Consider the following 27,769-nt stretch of genomic DNA (forward strand, 5'->3'; position numbering starts at 1 on the left):
GTTTTTTCACACATTCACTCTTCTTTGTAATCCTAACAGCAGCATTTTACTTTGACCTCATAGAAGTGATCTTCTTTAATATTCTTGCATCTTAATTGTGCACTGACATTAATATGGTAGTGTGTCATCTGGCTATTTTTTCTGTATATCCTTTAGGTCCAACTGAGGGAATACCACTTTGAGAACAAACGCAGTCCGACATTCACAGAGGAGGACATTCTGAACATGTTCCCTGTAGTGAAACATGTTCGGCCCAATGCCTCTGATGCCATTCTCTTCTACCATAGCGGTCAGACAAAAGTGCAGGAAGGTATGTGGAATTCAATTTCACTGTAGTGGCCAAATGTTCAGTGTGCTTCATCACAACACAGTTTCAGTACTTGTACTCTTGTTTGGGTGAGTGGTTCTCCTTAAAGGTGCTATACGTGATTGTAATCCAATACACTCTTTGTCAGATTCGGTGAATGTCTCCTCATGGTCCTCTAGCTGTCTGTTATGTGTGCAATCATAACCCCCTGGTGATGGACACAATCCTGGCCAATCAACAACATTGCTTCAGGAGCACTGTAGTGAGGGGTGAATTTGATTGGCTGTTGAGTTCAAATATCAACAATCTTTCACCAGAATTGCAGATTGGACCAATAAAGGGCAGGTTGAAGTGTAGAAACTATATGGTTTCCATTAAAAGTAAATAATACTGATACAGTTATCTGTGTGCATGTGTGTGTGTGTGTGTTTTTGTGTGTGTATGTGTGTGTGGGTTCAGGACTCCTGAAAGAAGGATCTGAGATGATTGCTCAGGCCCTTGGCCTCTTCACTAATGTGTATGGAGTTATGCACGAACAGATCTGTGCATGTCTGCGACTCCTGGGACGAATCCACTACATCCTGGGAGACTATGCTGAGGTTTGTGGATTTACAGTGCTCTTGAAATGGGGAAATGAAAATGACTTTTTGCATGAAATGTTGTCTGTTATGTGGCGGGTCTACATGAAGAATCAAAGTGTGTGTGTGTGTGTGTGTGTGTGTGTGCGTGTGCGTGTGTGTGTGTGTGTGTGTGTGTGTGTGTGTGTGTGTGTGTGTGTGTGTGTGTGTGTGTGTGTGTGTGTTCATCATGCTAGGCTCTATACCACCAACAAAAAGCTGTCTTAATGAGTGAGAGAGTACTGGGAATTGAACATCCTCACACAGTTCAAGAATACGTAAGTCTTCCTTTTTTATCATTGACATTTGCCATATCAGATTTTTATGTTCAAATACTCTCTCATGTGGAAATGCATTAGTGATACTCTTCATAGCAAGGACTCAATAACAAAGAAACAACAGACACTCCTTCATGTGGTAATGAATTGTCATATAATTCATAGAAAGGGCACAAAATCTCAAGGGAGAAACAACGAACTCAATCAAAAGAAAAATCACAGTTTTTCCTGCTTTCTTTGCGTTCAGATGCACCTGGGTCTGTACTGTTTCGCTGGAGGACAGCCTGTCACGTCCCTGCGGCTGCTGTACCGGGCGCGATACCTCGTCCTGATGGTGTGTGGGGAGGATCACCCTGAGATGGCCATGCTCGACGTGAGTGCACACAGTGGGGAAGCGGCCCTACACAGATATCCTGCTGAGCTCTTCAAACCAAACACAAGAATGAAATATACAAGTTTATATTTTAAGTGTGTGTTGTATATTGATGTAATCTGATATGATATTATACTGAGAGCTAAAACTAGAGGTTTTGTCTGACTTTTGTATGATTTTGCATTGCCCACTTTACAAACTGCCGACAACCTTTTATATAACACATACTGTATATATCATTTATCAGACTTCTAAACAAAGTGTCTTGTAAAACGTTCAGTAGCACAATAACTCACTTAAAACAAAAATGAAATTTAAAAACTATATGGCAAAACCATATCATTCAAGGCTTTGATATTCTAAAATACATCACAATACACTGAAATGGCAGCTTTTATCTTTATTTTGACAGTACCTGGTTAGTGAGGAGATGCAGGTTGACCTCTCTTTAACTTGCATGAAGTAACAAGAATCAGAACCACTTGGCACCTTCTCCGTAGCTGTTAGAGTTGGTGCAGAGGGTTCACAGTGAACTTCAATCTATTTTTAGATCTACGACATTCATTTTTAAGATTGTTGTTGTTGTTTGTGCACCATTTGATTCAATTGTATTGTTGTTTCTGTGCAGAGTAAGATCGGTCTGGTGCTGCATGCATTGTCAGAGTATGTTCTGTCCCTGAGGTTTCTGGAAAATGCTCTGTCCATCAACATCAAGTATCATGGACCCTCCTCACTCAAAGTAGCACACAGGTAAAGAGATCCCCTGGCAGTTGTTTGGCACACAGACTAAGAGAATGCCTACTCACTCAACCTATTTGATCTCAAAAGCTTAGTATGTCATTCAAGACTTTCTTCAATATTTCTTTGTCATTTTTCCCATTTTCCATATTTTCCATAATTTAATTATGGTCATACCACAAAAAAGCTTTGTGGTCACAAACACCCCTCTACTACCTTTGTCACCCTGTGATTCTCTACTCTCCTCTTTAGCCATTTCTTATTGGCCAAAGCATACGAGAGCAAGGGGGAGTTCCGCTCAGCTCTCCAGCATGAGAAAGAGTGCTATGCAATTTATAAGAACCAGGTGAGTAATCCATATTACAGAGAAGCCCCTTATATCTGCCTTTACAAGACCTTTTACTGAGTTTCTTGAGAATTAGACTGTACAAAGCAAGAGGGTTTATCTGTTTACCTCTCGCGGGGCACATATGTGCTATAATAGCATTTTGGGCCTTCTTTGGGGTTCCAAATGAGTTTTCTAGTGTCCAAACATTTCTCTTTTTTTCTCTGCAGCTTGGAGAGCACCATGATAAGACGAGGGAGAGCTCAGAGTATCTGAAACACCTCACTCAGCAAGCCGTGACCCTGCAGCGCACCATGAACATGATCTACCACACCGGCCATGATGCCAGCATTGCTCCACTCAATGTTTGTTTGTTAATGTTAACTATGGTGTGTGTGTGTGTGTGTGTGTGTGTGTGTGTGTGTGTGTGTGTGTGTGTGTGTGTGTGTGTGTGAGAGAGAGACTTTGACTTTTAAAACACCATTTGAAAACAATTCAAATAATTTATATTGGTCTATATCTCCAGTTGAAAAAAAACAAGTCAAGTCATTAATGGTAACTATCCCCTCCCTTAGACACCATTTTCCCCTGAACTGAACAGGGCCAAGCTCTTTGTTTGCTGGTAGAGAGAGAAACCCCACCATACAGAAGACTGCACACAAAAAATCATGTCTGTTGCGTGTCATTCTGTGTGTTGGCAGTTGGACCCTCCAAGCCGGATATGGATCCTTGAACAGCTCAATCTGATCAGTGGAGTTGTCCTCATCCCCCTTAGGTAAGATTGTTTATATGTACGTAGACATACAAACGGTCACACACACATTACTTTACATTACACATTCTTACTTTGGAGTAGTGCAATAATGTGTGTTTGTGTGTGTGTGTGTGTGTGTGTGTGTGTGTGTGTGTGTGTGTGTGTGTGTGTGTGTGTGTGTGTGTACATGGCACCATTTGCATAGAATTTAGGACAGTGGGTCCCAAAGTGTGGGGCAGGCGCCCCGAGGGGCATGGGTTGAAGGCAAAGAAACGAATAAGAACCGTAAACAACCAACTACGGGTCAAACTAAGTATGGCAGTGCTTACAGCACAGTGGCCTGTAGCTAACCTATTGGTGATGGGTTTATAGACTACGTTGTACATATATAATATGGTCAGGCCCTACCGTTTAGCCTGTCAGAAGGGATAGTTAGCCTAATCATTAATACAATTGACACGCGCCTAACATGAACCAATGCAAAGAATGGAACAATACATGGCCAATAAAAAAAAATGATTTTGTCCACTCAGAATTGAACCATTTTAAGCATGAGCTCTGATCAAATAAAAAATATATTGATTTATGACATGGACATTTTTAAATGTTCCAATGTAGAAACCATGTCAAAGAGCTATGCAACAGCTGAAGTACATAATTTTTTTCTTCCTGATAATGGGCAACTGTGTTTTGGGGGAATCTTTCCCCCATTGTTAAAGGGGGGGCCTGCCATGAAAAGTTTTGGAACCACTGATTTAGGAGAAATGGATTGGCCCACTCCAAATGATGCTTACCTGGATGTTCAGTTATATGGGATATGTGATATTACTGATATGGCACATGGGATATGTGATATTACTGATATGGCTGACCTTACTCTTTCTCCCCCTCCGTTCCTGTTCCTGGCAGCAACAAAGATCTGGAGAATCTAAGGGACCAGGCACTGAAAACACAGTCACTGGCGGCCAGGGCTTGAGATCAGACATGAATCGCCATAATCACAGTGCCCCCTTGAAGAAGAACTCTGGTATTTTTTTACCCTGGCCCTATTTTCCCATCTCCTATTTTTACTAGGGACAAAAACGATCGTAATCGGTGTACTACAGTCATTAGTTTATCCTTCTCTTCTTCGGGAGAACTAATGACTGTAGAAACAGTAATTTTCTACAGTTTATTTACAGCTGTTGAGGTAGGTATCTCTGTAGGGATCCTTTTTATGTTGTCAGACACTTTTATAGCCATTTTGTGGTTGCCAGTTATATCGTTCTAACTCAATACTGGACCAATTTTGTCTTTGCCATAGTAGTAGGATACAAAAAGATGGGAAAAAAGGGCCCAGGTTACAAAATACCGAAGTTTTTCTTTAAGGATGGGAGGGTTTAAATAAATATATAAGATTCATTATTCATTCATTTTCTTTTTAGTTCCATAAGTTTCACATTTTTTGTCAAATTCATTGAAGTCTTCAATAAACATTGGGGCGGCACATTCTAAATAGTATGACCTTACATTTTGAAACTAGGATAACGGCTTGCCTTTAGACATTCAGTTAGCCTACAATTCTCTGATAATGTCAACCATTTCTTCAGGAAAAAATGTAAATGTTCCACTTAACAAACTCTGAGCTGAGTTCTTGAAACAATTCTCTGATTGTTCTTTGCACTGGCAGATTTTATAAGAACCACTTTGGTTAGAAAATCAACTCCATTCGGTTCTTTGTAGAACAGTTGTCTGGCATAAAAAACCCTTAAAAGGCTCATTTATAGGGACAAGGTAAGTTTTCCAAGAATGTGGCAATTCCTACGTAGAAAATGTTTAAACTCTTTGATCATTGTGGATTGTTCTTTGGATTGTTTGTATGAATTACGTGACAATTTCTGCCTAGAAATTAATGCCTGTGATGAATTGCTCAATTAATTACAGTTCACTCATTAAAAAAACAGCTCAGAAAGAACCCTGAATAGAATCTGGAATGATTGAAGGATGTATCTTTGAACTTCTATAAATCTTTCTTTTGAATGTGTTGTAACTGTCTGAATAATTATTACTGCTACAAATATGATACATGTGAGTCAGTTGTCTGAAAGGATAAATATATTTAAAAAATTGAATGGGTTGTTTGACTTATACATTAATGAACAGATTTATGCCAGAAAACAGATGTAATGTAAAATGACTAATGCTCCTCTTGCTTTTTTATAATTCTGTTGTTATTTCTGTTAATTTGTTAGGAGTAAGTAATTAATGGTTAACAGATTGTAATGCAAGAAATTTATTTACTGGCTCCATGAAAAGTAAAAAGAAGAAAAAACACCAAATAAACGGTTGATTTGGAATGATTCTCTGCTGTTTTATGAATGCTCATGTGTGATATGTTTGTCTAATATTCCGCAGTCCTTTTTTAAATTTCAATATTGTGTAAAGGACGCTGAGCAAAACAAACTACCCGTGACTGAGCTTCCTCAACAGCTTTTAAAAACATGAATCAGAATTTTGAACATAAGACATGATACTCTGCTTTTGCCTCCCTCTGTTGAGTAAGTGAGTAATGTGCAATACCAGAATCAACCATAAGATGGTGCCTTTGATTTCCTGTTATAGCAAAAAGGCATATTTCTTGTGGATCTGTCCCATCACCCACACTTTAGACAGAGAGTGATGGCCACTAAAACTGAAACACTTCGGTGACATGACCCACTGATTAAGTGCCTTGCATTATTGGCCTTTGCACTCAGCCTTAGTATACCTTGGGGTGCAGTGAAGGCTATCTACCTTTGGCACCTTTTTAGAAACAGGACTTTGGCTACTTGGCCTAGTTAGCACATTTCTGTGCATGCCAACTGTCCAAGCGTGAAAGTGTTGACCGAATGTGGATAAGAGAGAAGTCAGTGCTGGGCCAAGCGTTCCAACATTGTCATCATGCAAAGTCGCCATGATGTCAAGCATGTAAGAAGTGTAGACAAACAGTCACAGACACACATGGTCAAACAGTGTGGCATCCTTTGGGCCTAATTAGGCTACTCCTTTTTAAATGCAGCTGCAATTTAGTGGAGCTTGTAAAGGTTATTTGCAAGCCATCATAAAATAACCTGTGCATTCTTTAAAGGTGCAAGGTGTTATTATTGACAAAGGCTAGAGTCCAAACCAATCAGTTCCACTCGGATGGGACAATAAATAATGTTCAGTACTAGGCTATAACTGCACAGTTTATTTGTTAACGTTTCAGAGCCATAAATCTACAAACGAGTGCAATAACATAGGCTACCTGTAGACTGAGACAAAAAGTAAATTGTTGTCTGCCGTCATGCTTTTTGAAGTAGCCTACATCATTGATGTAAATCTCAAAGCACTGACGTAAGTCTCAAAACATTTAACAAGGCTACATATTACACCTTTAACTGGAATGTGTAATTTTCAGCCCATTCAAGCCTACAACAGAATGGAGCCTTGATTGTGACCAGCTCTATAGTGACGTTTCGGAATACCTTGTGCGCAAAGTGCTCACTACAACTCAAATAAACTCACTACGAAGCAAATTATATGATTCGTGCAACTGTCTGGTAAGTAATTTTATAGATGCTCTCAAAGATACACATCACTTGTAGTGCAACTATCGCACGTAACGTAGGCGCCCCAGTTCTCGACGTCCGTGCGCGTGCCCGTCGTTCGGGTACGATTGCGGTACAGAAACATAGGAGGAGAAACAACATTGACCTCACCGGGTAGTATTGGTTTGTCGGAAGTGACTCGTCCTGTTAAGAAGCTTTTATATTTTACAGTTCACTTACTGATGGTCACTATTTTATGACACCTGGGTTTGCAAATAAGGTATGAGTGCTTGTTTTTTTCTGAACTGTGAAGTTTTGGTTTAAAATAGGAAGTGCTTAAAATGCCGATGTGGCTGCAAAATTTGCGCCTCCTGCCTGTCTCAAAATGGCGAATAGGCCGTTAGCTAGCTGGCTAGCTACATTGCAAAGGGCAAAATTGTACGAAACAAGGAATCGTGATTCATGCTCGTTTTCACCTTTTATTTGTAAACGAGTATGTCCTGTTGAGTCGCTGGACTTCTATTAATATAGTGTGTATGCAGTTATCATTGTTATTTGTAAAACAAAACGGCACTCATCTCCAACTGGGTCCACTCGATTTTGTTAGCTAGCTAGGTAGCAAAATAGCTAAGGTTAGTATCGAGGAAGCTGACCGGTTAGTAATTACTTACTTCTAGCCTACGCAACAGTAGCTAATGTGAACCAGAGACGTGAAGTTCATGGTGAGAAACATTGGAAGTTAAGATGTGAAACATATGGTACATGACTGTAACATTAATGCAGTTGTTTGAAGTTGTTTGCTGTCATCTATCCTGTCGTATGTCAAAATATGAAGAGTATCATAGTGATGAAGACAACACAGATAAAAATGTATGATGTCGAACTACTAGCCTTAGCCCATATTCAGTACTGTAGTATCACAGTTCAAATTGGGCGTGTATCAGGGATTCGGTGCCACATCGTAAATGACTAGCCTGCTAGCTAATTGACGTTACCAGAACATTATTTTGTCCTGCAAACTGATGCAGCTCCGTAGCTCAACAGCTAAGCAGAGACAACGTCATATTTTGTAGTGCAGTTATTATGGTAAATCGTATAGAATTACTGCTGGCAGCATATGTACCCCAGCAAGCAAGGAGGAGCTGTAGCAAAGGATTGGACAGTTAGCCAGAAATTGTAGCCCATGCAAGCATCGCCCAATCCCTTGTCTTTCAGTTGATTTGTATTCTCAGAAATTATGTATTGCCAAATCAAGTAACATCATAGTCCGGCTAGCCCATAGACCATCTCACTGTCATTGTGTGCTCGGGCTAACATTAACCAAGTGTCCTGAGAACTTGTCTATCTAAACCGTGTCAAGTTGATACTGGCCAAACCTTTCGGGGATTTTTTTTTGCATATGTGACCGTTTATCGTCTCTTCCCCAGCTGCTGTTACTTTTTATGTCCGTTTAAAATGATCTAACGTTATGTCGTCATTGCTGTACTTTGTATTAATCTTGGGCATTGAGTCGGAGCAGTGTGATTCACGGTTCACTCAGCTTGTTACCCGTGGATGTTCTGAGGCCTACACAAGGCTGCCAGATATTTCTACAAAAATTCTGGTTTCGTGGTACCAATAAGCTAACGGTGGCATTACCGTTACTCACAGTTAGCTTGCATATGCTGCCTTTGTGAACTAGGCTTGTGTTAGACATGACCGCTGGCTAATGGAGACATTTCGCACACAGATAAATCATTGAGTAGCTTTTTGGGTGGAGTTTTCATCATGTGGCAGATCACACAGTCACTGCAGTCCAAATTTGTCTTTTCGCATTGTTATGCTATCATTTGTTAACCACTCATAAATAGCTTTGAAGGCCACTATCTAGAAAGAGTGCTCATGCATGGCTAGTCTTGTTGGAAAGAGAAACTGCTGTTCCAGCTCTGTGCTTTTCACTACATCAAACACTTGTGTTGTGCCACACAATAGTCCTTATAGAATTTAGATTGTGTATTGGAGCAGATTCTGGCAAACAGTGAAAGCTATGCTAAGCCAAATGATGTAAAAGCAAGCATATATTTGGCCATCTTGTTTGTGGCAGCAGGAACTATGCAACACAATGATTGGTCTGCTAAACCAATTTTACTGGTGTAATGGTTGGTAATTTGTTCTCTACACTCTGGAATTGCATGCTTGGATCTTACACTATTACAGAACTCACTGTAGAAACAAGATGTTTAGCATCAGGGTCTGGAGAAATGTCAAATTAGGTTAAAAGAATAAGCTTTAATAATACAAAATAATCTGACTTTGAGAAACTTCATAGGCATGTGAAGGAGGGGTTCTTTCTTATAGGATTATGGTTGGCTGAGATTGAAACGCAGGTTAGTCATAACCGTCTTCAGCAGTCTGTCACTTTACATTTTTCATCAACTGAATGTCTGAAAGGCCTTAACCCAGACACACCATTTTCTTGTTGACTGAGTGGGCAATATTGTTTTGGTAAAGCCTGTTTTTACTGTGAGTACGTGTCTCAGTTATCTATGATTGTCCAAGTTCAGAAACCTAGTTTTGCCTGTTGGTGGGCTTCTCTGTATGTGGAGAAAGGTGCTGTTCTGGTTTAGTTGAATTGAGGCACAAATGATTTAAGACTAATTGAATTAAGAAATGTTTTGTGAATGTCTGTTGAAGACACTTGTTCAGAGCAGAGGTTTATGCATATTGGAGAATAGCATACCTGAGTTTCACAGTATAACAATGTAGCCAAGACAGCTCATGTGGAAACGGAGCAAAGTCAAGCTTTAGTACTCATTGCACAACACTCAAAGGTCTAATTTTGTGAAAGTATACAGTGTTGGGCTATATTGTTAAAGGATGTCTTGAAGTTGTTAGCGTCCATAGACTTTTTGAATGCCCTCAGGATGGCAAACTATGACTACTTAAATCAAAGTTGGCAGGAAATTCTGTTCTGTAAACAAGTGTTTGAAACACAGTTGTCTGTATCTTCTTACTGTCGTTGTGTCCATATATTGTCAGATGCCCTAAGGCATGGGCTCAGCCAGCTAGACCACATTCAAAGCTTTTACCGTTTGCATTATCTTTGGTGTGAGAAAGTGGGCAAACTCATTTTGGGTTGTTTTAACAGTTTCTGTCTGTAAAGAGGTTCATATACGATTGCCAGCCTGTGTGTATTGTCTTCCTGAAGCTCACCTGGCAGAGCTAGGTGCACACGACACCAGGGTTATTGGTTGTATCTGCTAAGTGAATAAATGTAATGGATTAAAGGTAGCAGTGATTATGAATTTTTAAATGTTTGACTTAGGCCCTACCATGTGTGCCTCGTGTAGTCATCAGCATCATATAGTACATCCTTTTTCCTCATGACATGTTGGCCATTTAGTGGAAATGAGCAGATATCGGGTGAACGGTGCTGTCCCTGTGCTGACAGGTAATCAATACCTTTCTTTAAATCTCAGCCTCGGTTTGGTAGTCTGTTCATGCTTAGCAATGTATACCGTTATGTGGACATTACAGCATCATCTGAAGACTTCCTTCAGCTGAACCCTTACCAATTAACCCCACACCCAACCCCCATCTTAACCCCAACATAGCAAATAGTAAAAATTGATTAGCTGGGACTATGATGCGCTAAGTGCACCTCGGAGTAATTAGTCTAAGTGGGCAGTGAAAGCATTTGTAAACACCACTGGAAGAACAAAAAGATTGAAGCCACTGAACATGAGAGCATCTCTGTGTTTAACCCTGGAAGAGCCTTCTCTAGAATAAAGGAATTAAACTTGGAGCAGAGGTTTTATTTACAGTGGACATCCTGAACATTTCACTTATTTGAGGTGTTTATCAAACAGTCATTTCATTTCAGTGTATTCATCGTAAGGAAAAGCCTTTAAGGTTCACGACAACACTATTGCCGTGTTGGTGTGGTAATCCAGTGCAAAGACTGGAATCGAGATTGCAGAAAAAACTGATTTAATTGTTCTCTGCATCGCTGACGACGCTATCATCACCAGCGATGCCGAGAACAATTAAATCATTTTTTTTTCTGCAATGCTCTTAAATGCTAAGGACAATGAGACGTAGTGTAATATAAAGCTACAAGTTGATGAACTACTAATTTACTATCCGAGGAAGAACTGGATGAGTAAGGTAACGTTTTTAGCTCAAAGATGGGTTAGGCTAGGTAGGCGAGATAGCTTATCTAAGTTCTACAACTCATGTGATTGGTACACAGGCTAAAGTTAGACAAAAGGTTTTTACTCTCTCCAAAGTGGTACAGTGCACACGTGTTTAGAGTGGACTGGATTATTTTAGCAGGGTTTTGGCTTTATCAACTATAATAGCCTATCTTCCCCCTCAGTTTTTGCCACAAACACTAGGTATAATAATAATAATAATAATAATAATGATGAACATATAGGTATGTTTACAATGTCTCAGTACTTCTAAAAATGAAATTAAACTGATGAATGCTTGAAATGATGCTTTACGCTAAATGCTTTTATGTGGCTAACACTAGTGTCTATGAATGCTTGAAATACCTCGATGTGGCTAACACTAGTGTCTATGAATGTTATAATCACATTCTCACTTCTCCATATTGTTGCTGAGTTTGTGCCAAATAGTGTCACATGGCACTTTGGGATCAATGTTTGTAGATAAAATCTAAAAATGTCAAGGCGGGTCAAACTACCTCAAAGGTGCCTGATGGGCATCAGTCCCCTGAGGTTTCACCGTGTTGCAGATCACATGTGTGCACATGCAGGAGTTTGTTTTCATTTCTCAGAGGAATGAGCATGATATTTTCGTGCGGGACTTGTGGTCTGTGTTTAGAAAACACACACGCACTTACTGAACAAGTTCCCCTCTGTTCCCCCATTCCTTTTATTTCCTGCGTATTCAAATGGTGGTAGCACCATTCAGTGAATTTTGTCTAACTAGGCCCATAGCTCACTGTGGCTGTCTTCAACACCCATTCTCGGGGTACAGTTGTTCTGATGTGCGCAAGCCTGAAGTTTGGGGACATAGCAATGCTCTGCGGAGTGGGTACTGATGTCTTGGTTAGCAGGTTATTTGTTTGGGTCCATTTCTGGACAAACATATTCATCAACTCACTCTATGCCAGCGGTTCCCAAACCTTTCATGGCACGGCTGTTCATGGCTGTTTAATCACTTTATGGCATGGGTCCGATATCTACATGGAAATTATGTAAATCGGATGAATTGGCTCTGCTTGTTTAGCCAGCACAGTTTGCCTAGATTAGCTGTCTATATGTATACAAGGATACCATGCATCATTGTATGCTGTGTTGAAGTTTTGGGTAGGTGTGTGACCTTTTGAGAGGTACAAAAGTCCTCAGGAGTTCATGGAACTATATGGGCGACCGAACAGTGAAAAGTTAATTTCACAATCTCTCTCACACACACACACACACACACACACACACCTCCCGAGGATCTGTGTGGTGGTCGTTATTGTTGTGTCCTGGTCCCTATGTGTGACTGCAGATGGCTGCCAGAATTTGTGTTTGCCATGTTTTGTCAGAAAGGGTGCATCGCTTGCGGTTTTATCTATTTTGCAAATTGCATGCTTTTTGTGCGTCAGTATCGCATGGTTTGGTGCATATTGGGTCCCCATGATTTCCATTGAATCTGGAATGTGGAAATCTAAGTAGTTTTATGATGCATCCCTGTATTAGATTTTCTGATTTTATTTTAAATGGCAGTTTAAAAAATTGACCCATAGCCTAAAACCCTAATGTGAACTTTATTTGGTACGTTGGCTTACAGGTGCTGCTTAATTTTGTTTAATGATGTTGACACTCTAGGCTACATTCAGACACGTAAATGACACACAACACTCGACTGTCGCTCCAGATATGCCACTCTAAATATATCAGACCCTGAGTTAGCACTTGGTGATACAAGTGTCTGCAGACTGCATGTCATACAATTATGAATGTCAGCGGTGCTGCATATAGAGTGCACAGTGAGGTCATGTGGCAGGGATGCAGACAGCTTACTTGAGCGCGTCGGTCATCTTCCCTCCAAAGTTGATCTTCTATGTCAAGTACAAAGAGTTGACATGCATGCTTTTTTATTTTCTCTGTGGGGGGGGGGGGGTTTGTGTTGCGCGGTTTACTGATACTAGAAAGATATTGCGATACCCCCCTTTTATTAGAATCTGTATTTTAATAAAAGCTGTGTGTGTAAGATGCGTTAATATGCAACAGCAGGGCATTGTATGTGCACAGCGCTGTGCTTCAACTCCCTACAGGCATGGTGGGTGTGCCAACTTTTTTTTTTTTTTTTTTTTTTTTTAAGCCAATATTCCTGGATGTGACTGTCTGATGTGTATGCAGTCTGCATCTTGCATGGTGAAATAAGGAGAAGCATGGCTGAAGATACAAGTGCTCTTGCCGATCGTCCAAGGCTTGTGAACAAAGCACCAGACACCACAAAGCCCATTAGTAAAAATGTTATACACTCACGCAGACCAAGGGAGGCAACACATCCAACTTGGCTGTCTCGCTAAAAAACATGCCGACCTGTATAAACGATTCGAAGGTTAGCGAATGTGATAACAAAGTTATCGTGCCCACGCCCTCAAATATAAGCCAAACGAGTGTGATTTATGTTGTGAACTTTTTCCACCATCATAGTTTGACAAGGCAATGAAGGGCAGTGATTTGGCTCTTTTTAGCTAACTTACCAATCTCAAACCTAACATCTCTATGCAAACGCAACGTTCACACTGGTAATGTTAACTTTACCATAACTTGCAAGCAGCAAAAAAAAAAAAAAACAGGTTTCCACAAGAATGCGTATCAACAACCCCAGTTGTATATATGTAAATATATTAGGGCTGTCAATAGATTCAAAAAAATTAACTAATTAATCTCACATTTTGAAATTCATTAATCGCGATTAAAAGTTTGTTTTTTTTTTTTTTTTTTACTTCCAATGAAAAATATCTGAATTTCCATACATTGTCAATCAAATGAGCTGTGACACCCAGTTAATTGTCATTGCTGATGATGTCCAGTGGTCCACCAGTAAGGGTGACGTGGCAGCTTGCTCGAGGAGCTGAATTTTTCGTGCTCTCTCGCGTCATAAAGAATGTATGCGAGACACAATGGTGCCCTCGACGGTAAATCATAAGAGTTGTTCCTGAAGGCAATTCGAATCACCTAGTCAGCCCAAGTCTTAACATGTTGATGGTCCGACAGTCACCGGCAACCCAAACTGCTAAAGCGTTGGTAACCTTTTCACGGACTGGTCCTAGTTATTTTACTAGAGAAGTCGTAGAGTGTGGGTTGGCGACCATCTAACCTGGACTACTTTCTGTCGCGGTGCTTTGCATTAAGTGATTAACTTAAAGACGACTGCTTCTGTGATGGCTAAATTCATTTGACAAATGCACATACAACTTTAGTTTGTCGATGTTCCGTAATTTTGCCTATTAAACAGAAACTTTCCGCCCAACAATCCTCAGCTCTCTCCATCTTCAACTACCGCAGTGGTTCTCAAACTTTTTCTGTCATTCCCCACTTTGAACAAGGGGGGCTATTGGTAGGCCAAGCCCCCTACTTACATTGCCCGAGGGGACACAGGTTCAAGTCTGGCCTGATGTAATTTCCCAATCCTCTCCCCACCTCTTCTCCGCATCGCTTCCTGTCATAACTTCATAACTATCCAAATAAAGGCATTAAAAAAAAAAACTTTTTAAGTTGCGTTAATTGCGTTAAAATATTTTATCGCGTTAATCGCGGCCGCATTAATCCCATAGATTAACGCTGACAGCCCTAATATATATATTAGTTATATAGTTAATAGATTTGATCAATTTCTACTCATTGATACAGCGATCAGTAGATTTTAGACCTCTGGCCTTAGTTTGCTATTTTGAACGCACCTCTGGTTGCAAATATAAAGTTAATTATCAAAGAAATCGCATAAACTCAAGTATATAATACAACCATAATCCAAGAGTGAAAATGAGAGATGTGCATTAAACATTGCACTTAACCTATCTTTGCAAGGATTGAATCTTTTATTATGAGCAGCAGTGCAACGTCATGTGAACGTCAATAGATGTTAACATAGAGCTGACCGTAATTAAGACTTCCACCACATATGAACTAACTATGGTACAATGATTAACTCCTGTTGTTTTTTCACAATCTCAATTGCCTATATTGTCGAAACATTTTCAGTTTTTCTTTTTTAAGCTTATCATTTTTTTTTTTTTAATGAAGCTTTTGGGTTTGTTCGTACTGCCCACTAGCTTACACTCCTCTGGCTATCCCCCTGACTCCACTCGTAGACTAAACCCTAAAACGTTAAAGTGAAGTCAAGTGGCTGATGCAAGGGAGGTACAGTGATGCGTTGTTCCCAAACTGCTGCAAAACAGCTGCACAGGCTTAGGATTCCCTGCATGGCCTGCAGTACGGCAGCGGAAGTAGCAGAGATAAGTTACTGCAGAGGGGCAAGGCCTATTTTCGACTGCAGTGAAAGTCAACTTTTGTCTCCCTTTTGCCAAACAGGCAGTCCTCCTGTCAGTAAGTTGTCTTTGATGTTGGCTCTTATGACTGTGGTATGAAGATGACAGCCCCATGAATTTGAGGATGGTAGAGAGGAGAGAGTTGGTAATGTGGTGGTACATTTTGCCTGACATCACCAATTATCTTGTGCTTAAGCTGTGTGGTGTGTTGTTGTTTTTTGGGGGGGGGCATCAATCCATATCTATATTCTTTACACAACTGTGTGGATTGGGCTGCTGCTGGTTGGCCAACGGCTAAGTACAGTCTGGTCAGATTAACCTTGTCTGTGGTCTACCCTGTCAGGTTGTAGACCATAGTGCCAGCAGGGTCATAGTTCAGTTCCCAGGGGCCACATGAACTCTGTGAATGTAATCCATTGTTCTGTAGTTTCCTATACTGTGAAGGGCAGATTAACTTCATGGGAATGGCTTGTTCCTTTTTACATGTTCCTTAGCCTATAGTAGGGCCAATGATTTTCCGTTTAAAAAAAATGCATTTTCCGTTTCACATTTGGTGAATTCCGTTTTTTTTTTCTTTTCGTTTCAGCTCATTTTGTTCACCCTGAGGTATATTGATGGCTTAAAATGAGTGAATAATATTTTCCCTTCTTAGATTGTTGTTTGCCAGCATTACCAGAACAGAAGACTAAAAAAATGTTGTTTTAAATGCGATTGGGAAGACGAGCAAGTGAATGTGACTGAATGTGGCTTTAGCGGACGTGTGTGGGTCAACTGTTAAAAAGGGGGGCGTGGCCGGAGCAGAGTTCAGCGCAGACGTGACATTTCCTCAGTGGTTTTGTTCTTTAATTAATGTTTGTTCATCGTGCAATCGTTGTTGTGTTTATTTGAAAGAAAATATAGCCTTGCAGCCCAAAATACAGGGGAATTTGGGCGATTTGTATGCACAAAATGATGTTTCCGTTTGAAAGTTGGAATTCCGTTTCAAAGGGTTCATTCCGCGAATTCCGTCCGTTTTCCGTTATCGCGGAAAATCATTGGCCCTACTATAGTCGCTTCGGGTTGTGTAATGACCAAAGAAGCATTTGAGGAATGCATCAGAAGTCAGCTGTTAAGTTCAGTGCGTAGCCTACACCACAGACTAGTCTTGTCACCAGGCAGCATGCTTTAGCTTGGATAAGGATTAACTGTGGCCACAGCTCAAACTCTTAAGTCATACCCTTACCTTGAATCGACACAGACTGTGCTGTCTCTAGCAGTTCATGCAGTCTTGTTTATGCATTAAGTCCTATATAAACTCAACACATACAACGTCAGTTAAAGGGTTGGCCCTAATTAGTCTATTAGCTCTTACACTCTCTCAACATGCATTCCTAGATTGAGCTAGCTGGCTTTAAGTGGTGAATCTCTTCAAAACAGATTTGAGAGTCCTGTGTCAGTTAAGAAATCTACGCTAAGGTAGAAAGATTGAAATGTCCCAGAAAGTTTGGGGTTGAAAAGAGCATGTACATGTTAGAGGTATGTTTGCCAATCTTGGAACTTGCTTCGAACTAGGGGCAAGGTGGTGTGATAGAATGTGCTCACTTGGCTGACACTTTCCCTTCTACGAGTGAACTGTGCCCTCTCACTGGAGTGGCAGAGCCGCGTTGCCTTGGCGATTATGTCATAGTCCAACTGAAAATAGACCTCACTTTTCTCTGATGACAAGAGGAAGTGACCTCATGCCCCCAGATGCATGTGTTTCAGGTTGTAAGCATCTGTAAGCAGGACTAGTATACACTATCATAATAATAAGTTAAAATATAACCGCAAGCAGCGATCATCGGGGCCCAAGCAGTATGTGCAAACGGCCTCGAGGAGCATGTTTATGTCATTTTATATGCCATGAATGAGCCTACAAAGGTTAAATATAATTGACTATTCACACAGGAATGTATTGGTTGCTGAATTTTGATTGGCTGTTAGCAGCCATTTTAGCGAACGTGTCAAAATCAAAATTTAGGGGATGAGGGCAAATGTAGCGGATCTAGATATATGGAATTTAGTCAGTAGCTTACACTCTATGAACGAAATTTGAGATGCACCCATTGCTTTGAACATAATTCACTAGGGGGTGCCACTCTACAATTGAATAGTAATGAGCTAGGGTAATGCACCCCCTAGAGGCCATCTTGCCATGAACATTTCATAATTTCTGGAAATACAGTTTTCGAGCTAGCACCAAGAGAAATGCACACCTAGGGACACAAACCTTCTATTCTGTATTAGCCGTATAAGGCTACAACCAACCAACCAAGGTTCATATGGTTTGTGTAACAACGTCTAATTATATGATATCGCATTTAAAAAAAAAAAAAAAAAAAAAAAATTTTTTTTATTTTTTATAAAGAAGTACCTATTTTTTTTTAAACTATAACAGTCCTAATACCAGGTTAAGTAGCACTGACAATATCTTTCTCTCTTCATTTTACCTGCATAGTTTTATTTGTGTTGGCAGATTGTCCAGATTACGTATTTAACTGTGTGTGGTTGGTTGATTGAGGGCATAGGCCATTTGGTCTTCTGCTAAGGGTTCTTCCCTTTGCCCTAGGGATTAGTAATCCCTTCACCAGATCGCACCCCCTCCACCCCCACCCACCCAACTCTGAGGGGCTAAGAACCTTAAGCCTATTGTCGCCCCAGGTATCACCAGTCTGGAGGCTTTGCGGGATGTTGTTGGTGTACATTAGTGCAAGAAGGACCACGCCTTGTTTACTCAGATGTTGGCAAGATGGATCAGAATTTAAGAGAATGACTGTTTTGTACGCATAGTGTTGTCAAGAATGAGAATGGTCGATGTAAGATAATCATTGGGAACCTTTTTTGTGTTTAGGTAGTGAATGCAAATCAACATGTTATGCTGTGGTGGAAATATAAGCCGGTCTTCCAGTGTTCCAATGTGTAGTATTTGGCAATATGCCTGACTGGGCAAACTATTGTTAGAAACTAAACTCCTCTCTCTCTGCCTGTCTCTCCAGATGAAAGGAAGATCCTGCTGTTGAATCTTGGCCCCAGTCACCTGCGAGCATCACTTGGTCTCAACATTTGGGGACTTTCCATAAACCATCCCTCTCCTAGGAGTGTGTCGCCAGTGCTGGCTTCCGTACATCTCGGCCTTCACACTAGAGAACCAGCGGGACACTCACACACAAACAGACACACACACACACACACACACACTCCTGAAAGGAGCTGAGCTGAGTGCCGTGTAGTGGCAAACACACACGTGCACACACACACACACACACACACACACAAACACACCCCTGCAACAAACGGCTGCAGCAGAGGCAGCACCCCAACCCTGCAGCCACCATGGTGCTGTCGCAGAGACAACGTGATGAACTGTAAGTGTTTAATATTAACTCACACACACACACTAAACCTTGGGGATGTGTAGTGACTCATAATTGTACTTACTCATAATTGATCAAGCACTTTAATGTCCTCAGTTATTGCATGTCCATCATGACTATCTTTTTGTATCATTATTAAATTCCTCAGTGTTATTGCTGAATAAGGACCACAACAAAATAAATAGGTGTTTGAAACCCCAAAACTCATGGCTGTAAATGTGAACTTAGTGAGTACAGCTCGAGAACCCCGTCCTGTCGAGCTCTATTGTGCCATGGAACATTCGTCAGGATGACATAATGCCACAGTTCACCATTAAAAAAATGTCGATTCGCAGCATGGTTGTGTCATCATGGCACAGTTGGAGAGTTTGTCCTACAAACAAAGCATCATGGGATTGACACAGACATCCTTAATCCTTAGTGGACCAAAATGTTCTCTCTCCACTTCTTGGGTGAAATGCGTCCTAAAATGGAGTTTAGGCAGGTACTCACCCCTGATTTCTTCTGGTTTCTTGTGGGGCTTTGCTTCACTTCCATTTATTTTCCATCCTCGCCAGCATGTTGCTTTTTTTAAAAGCCCATTAATTATGTATTTATGTTGTGTCTTTCCTGAAATAGACCCTCGTACGTTGTGCTGCGTAATAGTACTTGCCAGACGAGAACATATGGTTATACTGTTTCACAGCAGCTTGTGCTAACTTACAGAATCCCTAAATCTCTCTGTATACGTATAGCATATAACTCCCCACAGCCCTGTAGAGCTTCTGTAAATCAAAGCCAGAGAGCCATAGGGTAAATGAGGGGTTCTTTCATGTGCTGATGGCAAGGGCCTAAATTTAGTTCTGCAATGAGCTCATGAAATATTCACCACACTCAGAGAGGAGACATGGGGTGTGTTTGTGTAATGCTGAATCACTGGACAAGGAGATGAGGTGTGTGTGTGTGTGTGTGTGTGTGTGTGTGTGTGTGTGTGTGTGTGTGTGTGTGTGTGTGTGTGTGTGTGTGTGTGTGTGTGTGTGTGTGTGTGTGTGTGTGTGTGTGTGTCTCTGTCTGTGTGTGTGTGTGTCTCTGTCTGTGTGTGTGTGTGTCTCTGTCTGTGTGTGTGTGTGTCTCTGTCTGTGTGTGTGTGTGTGTCTGTGTGTCTGTGTGTCTGTCTCTCTCTCTCATCAGGTATATCTCATCAGGAATGGACAACAAGTCTCTTGTGCTTAAATGTGATGGATGTAGGACTGAAATTTAGAGTTGGATTTGTCTGGGCAGCACAGTAGGTTAGCAGTCACCGAAACATTTAGGTCCCTGCTTACTTAAATACATTGTTTGTGTGTGTGACGGAACTAGTACGTTCATGTAATGTTGTGGATTATGTCACTTCTTGTGTATTGACGTGTATTCGCTCCATGCCGCGACTGGTTTCCATGGTGACAATATTATGGCCATCAGCATCAATCAAAATAAGTGGCCTTCTTTGGTGTTTCCTGTTGTCCCAGAGTGTGTGGGATGGGGATTCAAGTAATCACCATTAAAAAGCTTGGTCTTGTTCGCATCTTAATATGCATTTAGGTTATTTTGTGTTGGAGTCTTCAAAAAAATATCAGGTTTTCATGAAAAACTGTATGCAATTGTCACCCCAGATCAACAGGTACACTAAAAAATATGTTCTTGGTGTCCAGTTTTCACCAGACTTTCTCAGTTTTATTGGTTTACCACGGCCCTCATCAGCTCCCGTCCGTCAGGGAAGTGCTTACGGTGGAATCGGTTCATGCTGTGCTTTGGTTTGATTGGCAGTGAATGAGCATTTCATTTCTCGCTCGGCTGCCCTCATTCCCCCCCATCTCACCTTTTGATCTCTGTAGTGTCAGGGCAGAGGGAGAGTCGCATTAGATACGCCCTCAGGCTATCGGCCCAAATCAACTTTATCTCACCGATATCACGCTGCACCTGGAAACGTTTCTGTTTGCTCAGGACCTGAAAGCTTAGCTGGTTTTGGAGCACTGCTCTGTGTAGGGCAAAAAATGATGTCCCTGCTCAATTTCATGGGCCTGTCCTCAGTGACCGACAGAATGTATTTCCATGTTTTAATCTAAACCGTGTGAGCTGATGGGCCAAATGTATCAGTTTCTGTGTACAACTTGCCGTAGGACCGTAGGCTGTACGTACACTCCCACGAATTATGTTTTTTCTTTTTTCCTGTTTCTGAAGGATCACAATTTGTGCACAACGTACGCCCTTTCTTTTCATAAATCTGAACATGAGTGAAATCTGTGTAAAATCATGTGCGCATTAATTCAGTTAACATCCGGTCCAAGAGTTATCCCTATATGCGTCGAAACGCACCTAAAATTCATCTCATTAGACTCTACATCTTCCACAAACCTCCTCACAAAAGGCTTGCCTAGGGGAATCGGCTGCCATGTGGTCACATCTGTGTTCGAAGTTAAATTAGGACTGATATACGAAATAAAGCGAAGGACAAATGGATATATTGACAATGTAGTCTTACTGAGATCAGACTCCATTTTGCACTTTGCAATTGCAAGTGTCATTATAAATACCGTGTTATGTGTAGAAAAGCGCTCAGCACAATTTCAGTGGGTACCCACTTTTGATGCATGTGGCCCGATGTCTGTTAACAGATAACTAATGTGAATACTACCCAACACCTCTACACCATTGCTGAGTAGCTCTCAAGCTCACCCTCTTTCCATTTTTGTTTTCCAGAAATCGAGCGATAGCTGATTACCTCCGGTCCAACGGCCTTGAAGAAGCATACTCAGTTTTTAAGAAAGAGGCAGAGCTAGATATGGTAAGAAAAAATATTTTTGTGGCATGAATGTTAGTGTTGATAAAATGTAAAAAATGAAGACAAAAATTCTGTGGGGTACTAGCAGCAGATGTCGTACGATGATGCCTAAGCAACTGGCCATTTTTAAAATTGCATTTAGCCTAGGATACAATGATTAGGTGTCTTCTCTGAATGTAATATCAGCCTTAAAGTAGTCTGGCCTATTTGTTTACATTTACTGGAGCCGTTAACCCCATCGTCATATTGGTTACAGTTAATGGTAGTAATATGAGTAACAAATGTCTTTCTGTCTCATCTTCTCCCTCCCCAGAATGAAGAATTAGATAAGAAATATGCAGGCCTTTTGGAAAAGAAATGGACCTCCGTCATCAGATTACAAAAAAAAGTATGTTGTCCTTTTCATGTCTGATGGTTATCCTGGTAAAGAAATACACAACTTTGCTCCTTTTCATGATCCTGTGTTCACTTGGCCTGCAAAACAGCCAGTCTCCCCACAGCTTAACATTTCCTTTAAAGCTTAGCCTAAAACATGTTGAGCACTGGGACTTCTGTTCATACTGAATAACACCCAGTGTTGAGCTCTTGCTGAGGCTGTGTGAATGGTATGTTATGCAATCAAGTCTTTTATGTAAACAAAAGACGTGCAGGTACAAGCATTTACTTTGGGCCTCATGTTGAGGGCTCCCCATTGTGGGACAGTTACCCATGTCTAGGTATCTGTGAATGAATGAGAGTGCCAACAAAGTATTGGCTATAGCTTCAGATGTATTTGGGTACACATGATGGTATAGGCCAGAGGTCTTCAACCGGGGGTCCGCAACCCCCAGGGGGTCCGCGGAGGTACTGCAGGGGGTCCGCCAAATTATTTCATCTGAAGCATTTTTTCCCTCTTTCAAAAATGTAAAACGTCCAAAAGACTACATAAACAGAACGTGAAAATTGCTTTCTATTCCTTAAAAATAATACATAGGCTACCCATGAGTCTTCACGCGATCATTTGATCATAATGGCAACATATGCACTTTTAGCTACATTTATCTGCTGCCAAAAGACGTTACCTGCCATAACCATACAATTTGAAATAATTTATCATTTTGTAATTTCTCGGAACAAAAGCTTCTCGTCAGACACCACTGATGGCGGTTCAGATTATCTACTTTCAGAGGATGCTTTCACCCCTTCCATGAACAGCCATAAGCGCAAATGGGAGAAGACACGTAAATATTCAGAGAATTATCTGAAGTTTGCCTTCACCTACAAAGAGACCGATGGTGAAGAATTAGCAGTGTCCGTGGTTTGCTCTTCCGTGCTATCAAACGAAACTATGAAACCATCAAAGCTGCAACGACACTCAAAGACAACCCATGCTCACTTGAAAGAAAAAAAAACATTTAATATTTCCCGTTTAAAATCTTTTGAGGGCCAGCAGACCTTGATGAGACAATCAGCCAAAGTGTGCGAGCTAGCTTTAAAAGCCTCTTCAAGTTGCATTACGTGTCGCTCAGACCAAACAGCCAAACATAATTGTGGAAAGTTTAATATTGCCAACAGCTAGTGATATGTGCAAAACAATGTTTGGGAAGGATGAGTACGTAAAAAAACTGAAAAGCATCCCCAATGCCCACCCTATTGATGAATTGGCAGCTGATGTGAGGGCACTAGTCGGAAAACTCCCGAAGGCAGATTATTTTGCACTGCAATTAGATGAATCCACCGATGTGTCAAACGACGCTAAGCTTTTAGCTTTTTTGTGATTTGTCGACCAAAATGAGTTGCAGGAGGAATTTCTATTCTGTAAGCAGCTGCCTAGAGGTAAAAAAAAGTTCAGAGATTTTCGAAGTGATCGACAATTTTTTCCGTGAACATGATATACCCTGGCCAAATTGTGTCGCTATGTGCACAGACGGTGCAAGAGCCATGTATGACGCAGTGCATGCTTCATAGGGAGAATGTTGTTGCCAAAGACATGAATGATGAATTTTCAAACGTCAGATCTCTCACTAGGTATGAGATATTTCATCCATACTTAAGCTTCTCAAGCTACTCAATTCTTTGTCCCTCCCTAATGAATACAGAGTGATGGCTAACTGTAAAGGGAGAAAAAATGTCAATAATAAACAGAATAAATTAAAACGAGTTGTGTGTCACAGATGATTTGTAATTCTGTTCAAACATGTGTAGGGGAGTGTGTGTGTGTGACTGACACTTAGTTCCAAATAAATGATATGAATATCAGGCCCAAATTTGGGGCGGCGGGGGTGAGGGTCCCTGCTCAGTGTCTCTCTCAGCCAAGGGGTCCTTGGGCTGAAAAAGGTTGAAGACCCCTGGTATAGGCCCATTAACACCATGTTACCATGCAGTTACAGCCCTTGGTAGATTCTGAGACCTGTTTGCATGTTTCAGGTTATGGAACTGGAGTCCAAGCTGAGCGAGGCAAAGGAAGAGATCACCCTAGGAGGTCCCATCGCGCAGAAGAGGGACCCCAAAGAGTGGATCCCTCGGCCCCCGGAGAAGTACGCCCTGAGTGGCCACAGGAGCCCCGTCACACGCGTAATATTCCACCCACTCTTCAGTGTCATGGTGTCCGCCTCAGAAGATGCCACTATTAAGGTGCGTGTGTGTTTGTGCGCGTGTTTTTATGTCCAGCAGGAAAAAGCAAGGATCTGTGTCTTCATTATGTGTGTCATCTGAATTAAGTTGTGTACAGTCAGGGTTGACATAAATCTGTCTGAGTTATTACGAGTACCTCTAGGGCCCTTTGTAGCCTATTGTAGATTTAGCATCTAAGCAGATCTCATCAGATAGAGGGTATGAGGCACGCAGAGCATGTGTGTTTGGTTTTACCTCTCGATCATTGGTGAGGTTGACTGCTCTTGTGAAGAGATCATACTGTATATCATATGTTCTCTTATGCATCAAATTTTACTGATGCCATTCTTTTGCTGTGGAGCCTGCAAATCCATTTCTCCTGGCTGTCCACTGAAAAAGCAGCGGGTGGTGTAACTGCAGGAGGAAGAGGAGGAGACATGCGCTGTCCTCTTTTCTGCTGAGTCACTCACTGTCTCCATGGAGAGCTAGTGATGCTGTGGTTTCCAGGGGCAACAAAGGCCTGGCACTGCTTTCAGCTTGATGCGGCCAAGCTCCCCGCCTCCCTTTCCTCCCTCTCTCCTCCCCTTGTTAGCCTCTCCCTCTCTCTTTGCTTTCTCACGTTCATGTGTTCCAACACCTTCCTTCATAAAGAAAAGGTCAATGTTGATCCTAGTGTGTTGGTTTCCATGGTTTCTGTGTATTTCATTGCAGCCGGTGGTCTGATAGAGGGAGCCAAGTTTTGCTGTGGTTATCATTTAAAACCAGAAAAGGGCATGAATCCTACAAAGCCTAGAGGAAGTATGTGAATACTTGTAGTATTCATTATTACCCAGGCTGTATTAAATTACCTGCTGGCAATGTTGGATAGAAAATACTGGTTTTACAGCACTGACTCAAAATGTGTTTGCTGCCAATTCAAATGGGGTCTATTGGCTTTTCATCTGTCCCCCTCTGCACATGTATTGATCCAGACAAAGCCCCCCAACCCCCTTCTGTTTTGAATAGGTTTTCACATGCTTTTTAACACTGGGTCTCTCTGGACTGACTGGGAAGCTGTACTGTCAGATTCTCTGCAATTGCCTCTCACTGAAGTCAGTTGCTGACATTTCACACTGATCTGACCAGCAATTCATGTGTAAACTCGTCTGACCTTTTACAGGTTTAATATCCTGTCACTCAGTTGATGGCAGGAGGCTGCTGATATTCTTGAATCTGTTGATGTTCACAGCATACATCATACAGCCCAGAGCCCTTTCCCATCCCCCCCAAACCCCTCCCCTGCAATTCATTTGCCTGCATCTATGAGTTGTTTGAGAATCATGACTGATCCAAGTGTTGTGTACACTGCTGTTACAAGCGCTTGAATATGGCCTGGGCTGTGATCAGCTCTCTTTTTTTCTGCCATCATTTAGCCTGACGATGTTGGGGCTCCAAATGTATTCAGTGATGCTACATGTTGTTTCATTCTCATGATGTCCTAGTGTCTCCTTAAAGTGTTTATTTTTTTCTTGCTGTCTTGAACTTCTCCCTCCCTCTGTGTCTGTGCCTGTGAAGGTGTGGGACTATGAGGCAGGAGACTTTGAGCGCACCCTGAAAGGCCACACAGACTCTGTGCAGGACATCTCCTTCGACCAATCGGGAAAGCTGCTGGCCTCGTGCTCCGCAGACATGACCATCAAGCTCTGGGACTTCCAGGGCTTCGAGTGCATCAGGACCATGCATGGTGAGGCGCCATTGCTCACTGGATCATTCATAACATGCATGAATATTTAGGCAGTTAAGGGGATAAGGGATGGTGAAGTGAAGCCATATTGTAGTACAATAAAGAACCATCCACGTTGACATACTAATTATTAACCCTCACAAAATGTTCACCTTCATGCCAATGGTTTTCCACACTCTCTAATCTTTGAAGAGAACTCTGACCGTGAACTTGAGAGTTGTTTATGATTCCAAGGGGCATTACAAACAATTGGCTGCAACTCCCAATGACTGTCTGAGAGACAGAGCGAAACGGCTCCTGACTGTGTTACTGTTTATCTGGACCCTACTGATTGCACGATTAACCCCAGCTTGGATTAATGTAACAACTCTGTTTGGGCCAGGAGGTAATCGGCCTGGCGGGGTCCTCAGGGTCATGGCTCTCCACCGCCTCACCGCTTGAACCGCTTAACCCCATTGCAAGTTTTGTTTTGGTCTGTAATGGCAAAGCTATTTTGTACACATGTTTTTGTGTGTGAGATACTACAGTTGTGTGTCAGTAGTTTGGATATGTAAAGCAATTACAAGGCTTCCCCCTTTGGTCACATGGCTTCTGTCTCTGCAGTCCAGACCTCACAGTACCTCTCGTCGCCTCTCTCCCCTCCGGTGGTCATCAGACTCGCCTCCCCAGGGGGTCGGCTTGTTTGGGTGGATTAGTGCCTCCAACCAGCCGCCCTTAATTATCCCCCCCTGATTAGGTGACAGTCGCGCCGCCCCCCCCCCAAACCTTCCCCACCCATCGAGGCTAGGCACAGTGTTCCTGCATAACAATAATGGTGGATCACTCCGATAGCGTGTGTGTTTTGTGTTCCTGTGGCAATACAAGTTCTATGCATTAGCCAAACAGGAAGGTTTTTGCCATAATATCAGCCTGGGTGTACTGGTGATGCTCATGTTGATTCAGCATTTCTCTGAGCCTGTGCAAACCTCCAACAGCTGTTAATGGTTTTAGATGGTAAACAAATTAGATTTAACCCCACACACACACACCCTCACCCCTCTGAGAATTAGCCATTCTGTGCAGGCGCTTGATTCCTCTGTATCTCTTGCAGGCCATGACCACAACGTGTCGTCAGTCGCCATCATGCCCAATGGTGATACAATAATCTCTGCACGCCAGAGACACATGACCAATGAAGACTGTGGGACGAGGTGGCCACTGGGCCTACGTTATACATAATAAACGTCATGGGTTACTTAAAATAAAAAAAAATAAAAAAAGAGGTTCACTTGACCAATCTCTAGTCTTGTGAAGCATTGAAGAACATTTAGGGACTACATGTCAATTGGGTCAAAACCAGCTAGGAAAAAAGCAGTACATTCCTTTGGCTGTCCTGTGATCTTATGCTTCAAACACACTACACATTCATGAGGATGTTTCTCTCTTCCTCCCGCTAAGACAATCGCTCGCTTGCATTCGTTCTGACCCCAGCTGAACTGGAGGCATTGTTTTGACCAGAGGGCAGAGCTTGTTTTTGTGTAAAGAGTGTTCAGTCATGAGACTGGGCTCTCCAAGAACCCACAGGCTCTCATCCTCTCGCCATACATGCTGCATTTATCCCAGAAGGAGGTTGCTCATATGTCAATGATGTACAGTACCAGAAAAAAGTTTGGACACACCTTCTCATTTTTTTCCCAAGTTTTTTTCTTTACTTTTATTATTTTCTACATAGTAGATTAATACTGACGACATTTAAACTACGAAAGAATGCATATGGAATTATGTACTAAACAAAAAAAAAGTGTTATCTACAGTGTAGAAAATAATAAAAGTAAAGAAAAAA

The 27,769-nt window shown here is 41.6% G+C and overlaps 2 protein-coding genes across 2 annotated transcripts in view; both read left to right on the forward strand.

Moving 5' to 3' along the window:
• Nucleotides 1-5,728, forward strand: part of LOC105896224 (clustered mitochondria protein homolog) — a 17,204-nt gene extending 11,476 nt beyond the window's left edge. Inside the window, exons 19-27 of the mRNA XM_031571972.1 lie at nt 157-310; nt 767-906; nt 1,122-1,202; nt 1,450-1,575; nt 2,204-2,325; nt 2,566-2,659; nt 2,869-3,003; nt 3,340-3,413; nt 4,302-5,728. Coding sequence (XP_031427832.1) covers nt 157-310; nt 767-906; nt 1,122-1,202; nt 1,450-1,575; nt 2,204-2,325; nt 2,566-2,659; nt 2,869-3,003; nt 3,340-3,413; nt 4,302-4,368 — 993 coding nt within the window. The 3' untranslated portion in view covers nt 4,369-5,728. The remainder of the gene's footprint in view (nt 1-156; nt 311-766; nt 907-1,121; nt 1,203-1,449; nt 1,576-2,203; nt 2,326-2,565; nt 2,660-2,868; nt 3,004-3,339; nt 3,414-4,301) is intronic.
• A 1,328-nt stretch (nt 5,729-7,056) lies between these two features.
• Nucleotides 7,057-27,165, forward strand: LOC105896250 (lissencephaly-1 homolog A). The gene is made up of 7 exons (XM_031571333.2): nt 7,057-7,220; nt 18,455-18,823; nt 21,551-21,635; nt 21,946-22,020; nt 24,039-24,245; nt 25,779-25,947; nt 27,038-27,165. Exons 2-7 carry the CDS (start codon nt 18,792-18,794, stop codon nt 27,163-27,165), a joined length of 696 nt encoding a protein of 231 aa, XP_031427193.1. The 5' UTR covers nt 7,057-7,220; nt 18,455-18,791.
• The last annotated feature ends 604 nt before the right edge of the window (nt 27,166-27,769 follow it).

Source organism: Clupea harengus, chromosome 8, assembly GCF_900700415.2.
Source record: "Clupea harengus chromosome 8, Ch_v2.0.2, whole genome shotgun sequence".
Lineage (NCBI taxonomy): Eukaryota > Metazoa > Chordata > Actinopteri > Clupeiformes > Clupeidae > Clupea > Clupea harengus.